The sequence below is a fragment of the Chroicocephalus ridibundus genome, chromosome 1 (genome assembly GCF_963924245.1).
Source record: "Chroicocephalus ridibundus chromosome 1, bChrRid1.1, whole genome shotgun sequence".
In the NCBI taxonomy this organism is placed as follows: domain Eukaryota; kingdom Metazoa; phylum Chordata; class Aves; order Charadriiformes; family Laridae; genus Chroicocephalus; species Chroicocephalus ridibundus.
This window is the reverse complement of record NC_086284.1, coordinates 82,595,751-82,608,303: the sequence shown is the minus strand read 5'-3', so window position 1 is coordinate 82,608,303 and position 12,553 is coordinate 82,595,751. Positions and strand designations below refer to the sequence as shown.

The 12,553-nt window shown below is 37.8% G+C and overlaps 1 protein-coding gene across 3 annotated transcripts in view; it reads right to left on the bottom strand.

Moving 5' to 3' along the window:
* Positions 1-12,553, bottom strand: part of WWC3 (WWC family member 3) — a 104,576-nt gene that overhangs the window by 35,143 nt on the left and 56,880 nt on the right. For all 3 annotated transcript variants that reach the window (XM_063341409.1, XM_063341417.1, XM_063341425.1), the window contains exons 7-8: positions 9,387-9,536; positions 7,215-7,288 (exon numbers count right to left, since the gene is read on the bottom strand). In XM_063341409.1, coding sequence (XP_063197479.1) covers positions 7,215-7,288; positions 9,387-9,536 — 224 coding nt within the window. The remainder of the gene's footprint in view (positions 1-7,214; positions 7,289-9,386; positions 9,537-12,553) is intronic.

The window sequence follows — 12,553 nt, the reverse complement described above, 5'->3', positions numbered from 1 at the left end:
TGTTAAAGATTCAGTAAACACTCCTGAAGGCGTATACAGCATGATTCTAAAAGGTTCAGTGCCAAATGAAACAAATGGGTGCTCAAGGTCCTCTCAACAGCATTACAGAGTTCAGGTACAAATGGGTTATCACAGCTTGGCAAGCTTGGCATCAGATCCGTGAATCAGATGAGCCCTGGCAAGGTATTTGAGTGAGCACGTTCATGGATGAGACATGTCTGATGAAATCTCTGTTTTGTTTTATAAGACAGCCAAAGGACTGACTCTCTCCTTCATTTTAACACTCATAATTGTTTTGATAGCTATTTTTCTAATGCAGGGTGAGCTGGGTAAGAAGCTGATCACAGGAGCAAATAAATGCTACTGCAGGCAACAAGGAAGAGAGAAGTACCAGCAGGCAAGACAGGAAGGTGGGATCCCACCTTTCAGCCCCAGTTAACCACTGAATCAGCTCGGCTGTAGAGTAAAACACCACCCCCAAACAAGAGGTTTTAATTTAGACTCTTGAGCTTGCTGAGAGCACGTAATTCCCTTTGTATATGACATTCCAGTTTAAAGTTTGTTTTTTCCCCTCAATTTTTATCATGACGATGCTTTGAAAGTAGGAAAATATCCTACAGTAACTTAATTATACTGTTATTAAAGGGAAAAGTACTGCTGTGGATAAGGTTTGTATCACTGAAGCGTTCCAAAATCTGATTAGGTATTTACTTTGATTCCCTTGACACTCTTAGCATTTCAGTTAGCTCTTCTTATCTCTGTTTTCCCTTTAAGCAAAGAAAAACCACTCACAAAGCACTACATGATGCAGGAATCTGTTGGGAGGGGAACTTCAGCATCAGTAAGCCAGTTTTCTGCAACCTGCATTTCTTGAACCAAAGTTTTCGGGGAATTTTGTTGCTTGCTTTCCACTGAGTTCTCCCTCTGTATGGCAAGTTGTTTCAAAAAGCTGCCAGTGATAAATTTTAAAAAGTTTATCTCCTTGGCTAGAAAACATCCCTAAGGTTTCTATGGTCTCTCTCACTCAAACCTAAGAAAAATATCTGAGAAAAATATCTGAGGAGTCATATTCAGTTCTGCTAAAAACATAATAAAAAAATCATTTTAAACATGGTCCATAATTGCAATTTGTCTTCTCCCAACGCTAGCTCTTCTTCCCAAACACAATAAAGGCATAAATAAGCAATTTCACTGTGCCAGATTTTATACCTGTTCTCACTGCTGGTATGTTACAAAAAAGTGTCTCTTTTGCGTTTTCAGAATCAGTGCATATGTTCACCTACCTTAAACACCTGTTTAAACAGATTAATGACATGACATAGATTGCAATTTAAAGGGGGGGGACACAGATTTAGGATCCTTTATGAAGCCTCTCTTTTTCAAACACATTTTTCCTTCCTAGCGGGTATTTTTTTAAGATACTACTACTCGGGTGTAGCCACTGCAAAAGAGTACTTTTATCTTGTAAAAGAGTACTTTTATCTGACCCACTGCCAGATACTGAGGTCACTACTGATATAGCAATTTAGCATATACCTGGGGAAAAAACAGTTAATTTTGAGCCATCAACATTCCAGGCATTTTGCCCATTCCCATCCTTGCATAACAAGTGCTGAGGAGCTTGCATTCCATGCTCGAGTAGGTGGTATCAAATGACTGGTTTCCTAGGTAGGCAGACCGACTTGCTGCTTATTTCAGTATTTAAAAATTTCGAATGGAGATGAACATAACAGCTCCTGTTAAGCAGAAAAGCAGGAGGGGCACAGGCGGAATAGACAAAGGTTTAGCCTGGTGATTTAAGTAAACGCTGATTAGAAATGGCAAATTTGCCCTGAATTAGCCATGCTAATGTAGCTAGAATGATGCCTAGCCCAAGATAACGTACGCATAGCATGAGGGTGGCGATCAGTACAGCCAGTAGTTTACTACACAAACTACATCATGGGGACAAAAAGCATATATTTTCAGAGTGAAATTGTTATATATCTACACAGACCTCCCTAGACAAAATAGGGCAATTCTTCTGTCATTGGAAATATCTGGGGAACCTAAAATATTTTGTTAGCTTCTAGAACCTCATTTTCAAGACTGCTACGTGAACCCAGCACTAATGAAATTACACTGCTGAGCTCGAGAATATTTCAATTTAGAAGAGGTTATTGATTAAAATATAGCATGAGAAACAAGACTAAAGTAAAAATCACTTTTTGTGATATTAAAGAGTCCGATTTACAATTACAATTAACCCCATGTTTAGACTATGACTGAACATTATGAACAAGGCAGATGTCTTGGAAAGGGAAATACTTTGAAGGAATACAAAGATCCTAACCCATGCTCATAAAAGGGACAAATTGTGGGTATCCTATAGCTGGTACTTCCTAACCTACAAACTCTGGTCTTTCTAGCTTAAACAAGTTCTTTGAACTTACTTTGTTTGAATTTTCCAAGGAAAAAAACAAACCAAACAATACCCCCCTACATATAAATGCCTAGACTTTTGGGTGACATATCACACCGCTCCAAAGCCGAGGCCTTTGCTACCTGTGGTATGGGAAGACTGGTGGGGATAAAATAAGGAAAAAAAAAAAATCCACAGTTATGATATGGAGAAGAACAGTGGCTAAGATCACACAAATGTGCCAAGATGATCAACATAAATCAGCCCATCTTACTTTTTTCCTTAGGCTTAGAATGGGCTTATAATTGGACTCAGTTCTCTGCCACTTCAGGTAACAGAGAACTTCCCCTACATGCAATACCCACCCAGAGGTGTCTGTGGGACTGAAGACACATAATGAAGAGGGTAAGAACTTGGTAATTTCTGGTATTTATGGGCCTTCTTGACAGTGGATTATGATTTCTATCCAAAGAGGGGAAGGCTAGAGAAAGGGGAAGAAATGGAAAGAACAAGCAGCTGGGGAACTCAGCCAAATGCTCACAAAATTTCTCCACTGTGTCTACTTTGGCTGTTCCTGCAAGTATGTGCCACTGTGGCTTTGGCGGACAACACGAGTATGCTCTGTAGAATATCCAGCCTTCCTGGCAGCCCGATTCAATAACAAGGAGGTCCTAAATTGGTTGAAGTCACTAATGAAATCTTTAGAGTCTATAGCATTTTGCAGATAAAATTAGGTATTCGCTTTTAGGAAAATTGCAAAGACTGCTAAAAATCAACGGAGGAGAGGAATCAGTATTTTCCCCAATTCACAGGTAAACTGGTATAATAAAAACTTGTTCAAGAGCACAGCTCAGCTCCCTTTATAACTCAAAGAAAAAGTTTTATGTTTAAAAATTGACACTGGGAGATTTAGGTTGAGCTGACAGTTGTGTGATATCAGACAAATTAATTAATCCCTAAATCGGATTTTCAGATTAGTTTAGCAGAATAAAGCATACAAGTCCACTGAATTTCACTAGAAATTAGGCAACTACACCTTGAAACCTGCCTACACCAGATGAATTTTAACAGGAAAATACTTAACTATGTTACTGTATCAGTACTGGAATCTTGCTATCAATATCCAACCAAAATGTATTTTTGGCAGTACAAGCACAAATTGCACTGACACGCTAGTGCTAGTGCTTTTAAAAGCCCAAGTGAAAATTAGTTTTGGTAATGAGAAAACAAGTTTGCAAGAAAGTAACTATTCAGCAACTATACTGAAAATAAAGAAGTAGCATGCTTACAAGGAATGTGGAAGTATTAACCATAGCTGAGGAGGAGGCTTTTTCAAGGCTAAAATAAATCTATTGACAGCCACTGTATATTTAAACAATTGAATATCTTTGAATTCAGATTTACAGAAGGCATAAACAAAGTACTGCTTTTGTACCCAAATTAGATAAGCTGGTTGAAGATCTTTGGATGTGTTAGTCCATTAAAGTCAGCTACCATGATAATTTAAAAAATTAAACAAATTACAGTTAAAAATGTTGGTGCTTCTCATTGGAGGTATCATTTTTCATCTATTGATTAAATACGCTTCACAGGATATGAGGCACTGCAGCAGTGATGTTCCATGATTATTTGCTAATATACTTCATGTAGTCATTATACTGAACTGTACAACTTAAAGAGTTATCAAAGAAAAACAATTTGCTTTTGATTTCTCTTTCTCTGAAACAGTCTATTGAGAAAACTGCTCGAGGGGTACACTTTCCAGTGTGCAAATGCTTTCATGAGAGGTGGTCTCACTGAAATAGCAACTGAAACTGAAAACGGTATTTATCCAGGCAGCTTGGGGCTGTCTGTTCAAAAAGACCGTCCTCCCTCCCCTCCTGCTTCTCTGGAGGGCCACACTGACAGATCTGAGAGAAGAAATTTCATGGAAATAAGGTATAGTTTATTTAAAAATAATGGGGGGGAAGAGTAAAGAGCAGAAAAAAAGTGATTGAGCCTCTCTTCAGCATGATTGGCAAGTTAAAAAGTAGAATTTCCACGCCTCCTCCCAGAGCCTGGATCAGGCACAGGAGAGAGGACCGCTTCCCCAGCCTGCTGAAGATGTCAGAACCCACCCAGGGGAAAAATTAAATTGCAAATCATTCAACTTCCTTCCAGTGAGAAACTGAAGTGGAAAAAAAAAAAAAAAGCTATGTGAATGTCTTAATTTATGCAAAGGCCAAACCACTCAGTAGTTAAGAGACATTTTTGAAGGAGGAATTAAAATCAAATTATCTTTTATGAGGGAGGAGAGATATTTTGGGAGTATAAGCCAACTTTTCTACTATCACTGGGTTTCATCTCCTGAATTCCGCAAGACAGTTCATTCAGAAATCCCAACAGTGCATTTCTTTGCTAAGACACCATATACAGAGAACATTTTTTTTAAAAAAAAAAAAAAAAAACAAACTTCTTCACTACATACGGCAAATATCGTATCTAGAGCTGTATGATCTTCTGGCTGGATTCATAAGAGTGACTAAAATGCAACATGCTGCCCTTCAGTTTGTGAGGCTTTTTTCCTGCTTCCCTTTAAGGCAAAAGACGTATTTTCCTTCTGCAATGTACTTTAAAAGTCTCCCATTAAAACTTGGAAATAAGACAGTTTGTCTGTTGTACTTATTTGCTACATGTTTCCACACCCCGTTTGACAAGAAAGTAGTCATAATATCCTGCTTTACAGTTGTGACATACTGTAGCATTTTAATTTTCTACTTTGAGGATTTTAATCCATGGCAGCACATTCCCTCACCCACACTGTGCAGTAACAGTAGATATTTCACCAAACACAAAGATATTTAGTAGAGACAAAAGCCCTACAGAAATGCCAGCAAGCTAAGGGGAAGGAATGCATGATAAATGAAGAATGCAACCACAGAGATAACTGGTAGGGGCAATGAGCTTTGTGCAGTTCCACTCAAAAGCTGAAAGCTGATTACTTCCGTACAACATACTGGGCAGAATAAGGCTACTATTTTAAAGCAACTAACATGCTTTTGCTAAATAACGAACCATTGTCAGAGCTGCTATCCCAGGACAGCAAACTACCCTTACTGCAATTACTGTTCTCTAGTTGGAAGGTTAGTTACCCGGATTTTCTACACATAATTAACATCAAACCCCAGCTCACATCTGATGTTCAGAAATACTGCATTCCATGCATAAGCAAATGTTCGACATTTCCAGCTGAGAAATACTTCTGTTACTTTAAAAAAAAAAATCACACCAAAAAAACCCTCCCCACGTCTGTCTTTCCCCTACAGTAACACACAAGCAGAGAATTGTTTTGAAAAACACATAGAAAAGGTACGTCAGAAACACGAACTAAAATCATTTAATATAATCTCCGCAGCACCAGTGGCTCTGCTGAACTAAACCATATAAAATTAAATTCTACCCTCCTCCTTTCAGCAACTGTCATGAATCTCTAAATCCCTGGGCTAGTAAATGCTAAGAATTAAGCCTGAGACCAAACAGGACACTGACGGAATTTTGTTTTGCCCTTTCTTTGCCCAATTATTTAATCTATATTAGGTAGTAGTTGCTGGTATTCACATGCAGTGTTTTACAATGCAGACTTTCATTCCAGTTACAAATCCTGAAGATTTAGCTGTGTATCTCTAGCATGCTTGCACCAATTTAATTTTTTTTTTTTTGGAAGCCTGTATTGCGTCCAAATGTGGGTAAATTTTCCAAGAACAACAAAATGGCAAATTACCTATAAAGCTTCCAATCCCTGCCAGTTTCCCCCAAAGAAAGAGTCACCATAATATGGAAAAAATGAGGCAAAAGTATTGAATTTTTTTTTAACCCTTGCTCTCACTGATGTAAAAAACTGGCAAAATTAAGTTGAAGAAAAAAAAGAAAAATCCTAATTTTTAAAAAAAATTAAAGCTAAGGGTTTTCTACGTTACCTATACATGTTTTAATTGTCAGACAATTTTAATAAGAGAATGCTCTATCAGCACAAATTAAAATAATAAGTGTATAAAATTACTGTGTTAAAGTCATCATCTATACTACACTATTGCTCTGAATATGTGGCAAAGAGTTTGAAAACAATGAGGTTAAATGAGGACCCACTAAATAATACCAGTAGATAGCATTTTTAAAACAGTAGTAAGTAAGAATAGAGTACTTTTATAAAGCCACAAAAATTTCTTCACAAAAGAAATACTTACAATCAGCAATAATTAGATTGGAGGACTTAGTGAAGAATTAATCTATTTCACGTAATTATTTTTTTTTCCTTTCTATTTTTATCAGATTTTTTTTTCCCCAATCTCAACATTTGTATTTCTGTACCCTTTTGTTCAGCTCTGAACATCTTCATTTATCTCACAGGGAGTTCTGCGTTTTCTTCACACTGAGTTCATGACTTCAGTACAGTGAACTTAGAACACAGGTATGCAAAGCTCCGAATGTACTGACAGACCAGGCTGATAAGTGTAAATTTAAAGACTGTTTATATTGAGGTTTGAGAAAGTGGGGCGGGGGGGAGAATGTAAAACAGTTCAATTAAACTACTGCAATTTTGTGTTCATACAAGTGTAGAACAGGGCTGACATTTAGCTTTATCTCTGCAAACAAACAGAATAATCTTATGATAAAGTCTTATGTTTACCTAAGCTTTTATTAACTGTGAACTACTCAACAGTAAGCAAATTAGTCTCCCTAATGACATTTCATCTAGGAGGCTGGTTCCAGTTTTACTTTAAAAACTTTAATCACAAGAGTAAAAACAAAACACAACAAATTTGTCTTTAATTACCTTTTCTTGGCCTCTTCATATTGCCAGTTCAGTCTTACTTTGTCTACAAGTCTTGTTTTGTCATCAAACCCAAACTTTTGCAGAGTTGAAGAGCCGGGGGGGGGGGGGGGGGGGGGGCAGGGAAAGAAGGAGAAATGAGATGTTAAAAACACTCTCAGAATAAAGAAAGGGATAAATTAGTCTCACTTACTGGACTTACTAAAAAACCTCAATGCTTTAAGTAATAACATAGTAAAAATCAATTTTACGCTTTAGAAATACAAAACCGGTTTATTGCTAAAAATGCAAAAGATAGATGAGCCCTTTCAATAAATTACGATCCTGGAAATCAAGGGTTAGCGAACAGAATCATTGATCCATTCATCAAATCTTTTCAACTTTATCCAAGCCTAAAACACAAAGAGTAATTTTAATTGAAATATTTTACTATTTGATACTGCTATTTCATGGATAGTTTAATTAGAAGTAATTCAGATTACATTCCCAGTACTGTGATGTGTTACCCAGCGCTTAGATCATTAGTATGTTTTAAGCACTATTACAAAAACATCACCCAATCCTTGAACTAGTCATAGTTCATTTATGCTACAACTCCTACTGTATACACTCCAGTTTCTACAGCAACTTCTCTCCATCTTAGGGCAACAGCAGTTCCCCTCCTTCAGAAGTCTGCACACGGACTAATAGTTAGACCTTAAGTCCCTATTTAAGTGCATTGCTGCGCCTCTGGATTTCTCCCTTAACTGCTGCTTTTGCTCTCTTCATCATCACATGTCTAACTCCACCTCTTTTTCACTCACATTCCACTACTAATAGTTCAGGAAAACAATTAACATAATTACGTATTTTATTTTTCTAACAAAAAAAAAAAATCTATAACCGATAAACACAATTTTCAGACTATACTTGGCTTGTCTTGGATGGCACTCAATGTGTATTGTGAATGGGAAAATGTTGCTATTTTCCCTTTAGTAATTCATTTTGGAATTCAATAATCACATCCCCCACCAGTCCAAAAAAATGACATACAAAGGCACCATCTACCTAACACACTCAAAGACAGGCCGGTGTTAGCTAAGGTTTTTTTAGGTGCTTTAGGAGTCTATCTTCTTAAAAACATAAATTTCCTCTTCTGTAGAGGCCCTTTGGAGACATCCAACTTGGCAACTAGTCATCAGCAGAAGATAATAATAGAGGACAAATGGGATGATACAAGCCTACAATTAAAAAGTTGTATAGCTCAATAAAAATTTCTAATCAAATGTGGAATAACACCCAAACTATAGTACTATCAAACTACAAATAGGTTGTCTTCTTGCATGGTTGTCAATCTCATCGACAGAAGCAAATGTTTTATTGCTCAAGAACAGCTAGGCTGCTTATACAGTGTAAGCCAAACTTTTATTATTTGGAATACACAATTTCATTCACACAGAACTACTTCCAAAGAATATGTTCCTCTCAAATACCACATTTAAAGGCACATTTGAGCATAAAGGTATGACAGACTAGAGCAGAAGTTTTGTGAGTTTTTAAGAAACATACTTTGGGACTCTTAACAAATACTTCCCTTGTCTCAGACAGGAGAAACGAACAGAGGTCTACCCTACATCTTTGGTATGCATGAAGGATGATGACAAGCACGATAAAAACAAGACTTTTATTTTTTTAAATTAAAAAAAAAAAACAAAACCAAAACATCTATCACTACTACCAAAGCCCTAACACACCATCGGTCTCTACTGTAACTCAGGCTGGCCAAAGCATTTTCTTCCTTCCTGCATCACTACAATTATCAGTAAGTCAGAGCTGGTGACAAGAAGAGAAGAGGTCCATGGACACCTCAGCAAGAGCTGTTACTCAGAGAGGAACCTGCGGTCACCAAAGTGATGATGTGAGAAGTGCTCTGCCGGGCTGGCTAAGTCCATGAGCTGATTTTACCTGTCACTGACCTGAGAACTAGCAGAACCACAAAGCTCACCACTCATGAGCACTGTTCACATACTCTGGAAACAATAAGCAAACGCAACTCCCTCGCTACCAATATTGCTTTGGATTTTTTGTTCTGCTATAGCCAGCACCTCTTAAATTAAAATAGAAAATAACGATGCATCACTGTAGTACAAAACCAGCTTATTTTCTACAGTAAACGTCTCGCGTAGGAACACATACCTCTCCAGTGATGTCAGTCTGAGAACAAGCATCGCAGTGTTGTTGAGGTAAACAGGAGTCACTGAGTGAACTAGAATTGTGCTGGAGATCCTGCAAGGAATCTGTAATACAACAGCTATTCCTGAATCCATCTGTTAACTTGGCCAAGCTCTACAGGAGAAGAGATTAAAAAAAAATAAGAAAAAAACAATTTTAAAATTATTTCATTAATACAAAAAAAAAAAACTATTCAAAAATATGACAGGTAGCTTGCCTATAAAGAGCTGTTTACACGAAGTAAAATGCATCATTGTGTTACTAACACACAGAAGCTTTGCTTTGAACTAAACCTCTTCTTTTAAAAGATGCATCTAACAGTAAACAGATTTTTTTTTTTCCCAATTATTTGTTTTAGATCTATGAATGTTTTAACTTTTGTACAGCTTACAGTCAACTTTCAGATTAGCTGAGAGGGAAGACAAATGTGACTCACCTGCCCTTTTGCCATCTTCTGCGCAGGTTACATTCCTTAGCCACTACTGCTATCACATCCAACTTGATGAATACCTTGTACTGACTGTATTATTATGATAGCTGATTTCGTCCTTGTGCTCCCTTACTGAAGGTTCACAGAGTTAGAGATATTTAACACTTTGGGTTAAGTAAGGGACATCTCTGAGATGTCTAGACAATGACACAAACTGTGAGGATAAAGCTGAGACCTCAAGCAGTCTGCAAAGGGAAAATGAAGGCGTCCACATTCAGAGCCCAGGAAGCATCCACGGGAATTGCAGTAGGATTGAAACCAGCCAGAAAAAGCAGCTTTTTCTGGTGGCCTCCATTTCTAACATATATAGTCTGTCCCTTCATTCTCATTATATGTTGGTCCCTCCTTCATGCCTGCCTCCACTATGAAGATGAAGAAGAGGGAGAACACACAGCCTGGTGCAGGACAAAGGAACAGGCAGGATCCCTAGACACAAGAGTGTGGAGCCTCTGCTCCTCCCTGCTACCCCTCGAACACACACTTCGTCTTCTTCCTACAGGTAAAAGGCAGGGAGAGAAGTAGGTACCTGCTATGTCCTTCTTAGTACAAAGGACAAACAAAATAGTTTCCTCTTAGTCCTGATAAAGCAAAATTCAATTTCAAGTTACATTGCTGAGAAGTCCCTAGCTATTCCCTAGCTTTATTCTCCAAGACTTGCTGCAAAATGAACTGCTCCACAACAAGGCAAAAAATAAAACCAGGGTCTCTTCCACTTTATGAAAAGTGAGAATTGCAGAGTCCCATCCAACACTCTTCTTCAAAACTCACTGGAAATCATCCCTTCTGCTGTACTGAGGATCAAGATGGATCCCTAATGGGTTTATGACATGGATATAAGAACTTCAAATCATGGCTACACAAACATCAAACTTGCACTCTTCCCAATAAAGCTGAGATGGTGACATGAACAAAAACTGAGGAAACAGAAAGTCTGAGGTTTCTCTCAAAAAAGCTGTGTCACGCCTGGCACTTTCGGCTAACATATATTATGTTAAGGCATATGTAACACCAAAGGTCCTGATTTCAGAACTTCAATCTAAACTTCTTCCCATATTTCAGCTACTTCACACGCTCCTGCTGTGCTTCTGACAACCTCCAGCATCTCCAATTAAGTAATGAAGGGATGCTTGGCTGCTGGCCAGGCTTCCTAACTGGGCACAGATGCCGAACCCTGGATACTACTCAAAAATTATATAGCATTTGGCAGGTGGCAATCACCAAGTAGCATCACCTTAACTTACATCTACATGCATAGATGACTACGCTCTAGGATAAACATATATGCTTTGTGTCCTAGTTGGATAAGTGAAAGCACAGCCTCCAGCAATCCTAACATGGAAATTTACAACCTGAGTTAGCATACTTTTAGGTAGAAACAATTTACATAAACTGCTAGGAGTAATATCGGACTCCTCCTTAGCTATATGGAGGAGTCCATCCTTCATCTGGGGTTTGTGGATTGTTTATGGCAATCCCACAGAAACTGCCAGATCAGCCTATCGTAGGGATGTGAGGGTTCTACGCACACCAGCCCAGACTTACCCAAAAAGAGAGAAATGAGCACTGTCATTTCATCGCTGATCTGTTGCTACCAGATTTGGGAGCTCTCTGCCACATTCAATTTCAGTGCAGTTCCTATCTAACCTATTTAGTCTATTTAGCTGGTAAAGAAAAGAAAGGAAAAGAAAAAAAAACAACCCACAGCACAAAAACTCAACTGCTTTCTACAGATAAAGGACAACATTTTAAAAGCATATGCACATACTGGAATAGAGGCAAAAATATGAAAGGGAATGGGAGGGGAGAGACACATGCTGCTTTCAGGAATCTAACCACGCACCTTGATTACTCCATCTTATACAAAATGTTCACCCACTTTTTTTGAGCAGTGACACTGTATATTTGGCTTTATTTGTAACCACAGCACCCAGTTTAAATCTGACCGCCCTCTTCTTCCCTTGTCAGCCTTCTCTCCCACACAACTCAATCCAATTATCATATTTCTATGACAGCCACAATTTTCCAAGTACCTACACATGACTGCGTCACTTCTACTATGTTTAGTTCTGTTGCTTACACTGGCCAGATTTAAATTAAGAAATAGTAAGAAACTGTCTATTTCCTTTCTCTGAAATAAATCCTCATCTGTTTACAGAATACTTCAAACTCGTCTATAAACAGCTTGCAAAACAAAACGTTTTTACATAAGAAAGCTTGTCTTACCAACAATAGCTTTAAAACATAGCATTTTTGAGGACAAAACAATTTCATAATTGATAGGAAATAGAAAACAAATTCTGAACTCATTAGGAAGATACTTAAAATAGACTTGCACTTGTTTGACAAAGCTAGATAAATCCATAACAATAATCTTCAACTAATTATAAAAAGGGAAAGCACAGAAAAGTTTGGTGACAACAAAAATAACTTAAGGTTTTTGGGGAAAATTTTAAAAGAAGTATCAGGCAGAAAGCTGGATATTTTTGCTGAACACAGTAAGTTGGCAGTTACACACAATTTTTACAACTGTAGATCATGTAAATTATGGCATTACATTTACTTATTACAATTGCAACGAAACACACAGAACTGTTTCGCACGCTAGGCCTGTGTGGAACAAATATCTTCCAGATTCTCCTGG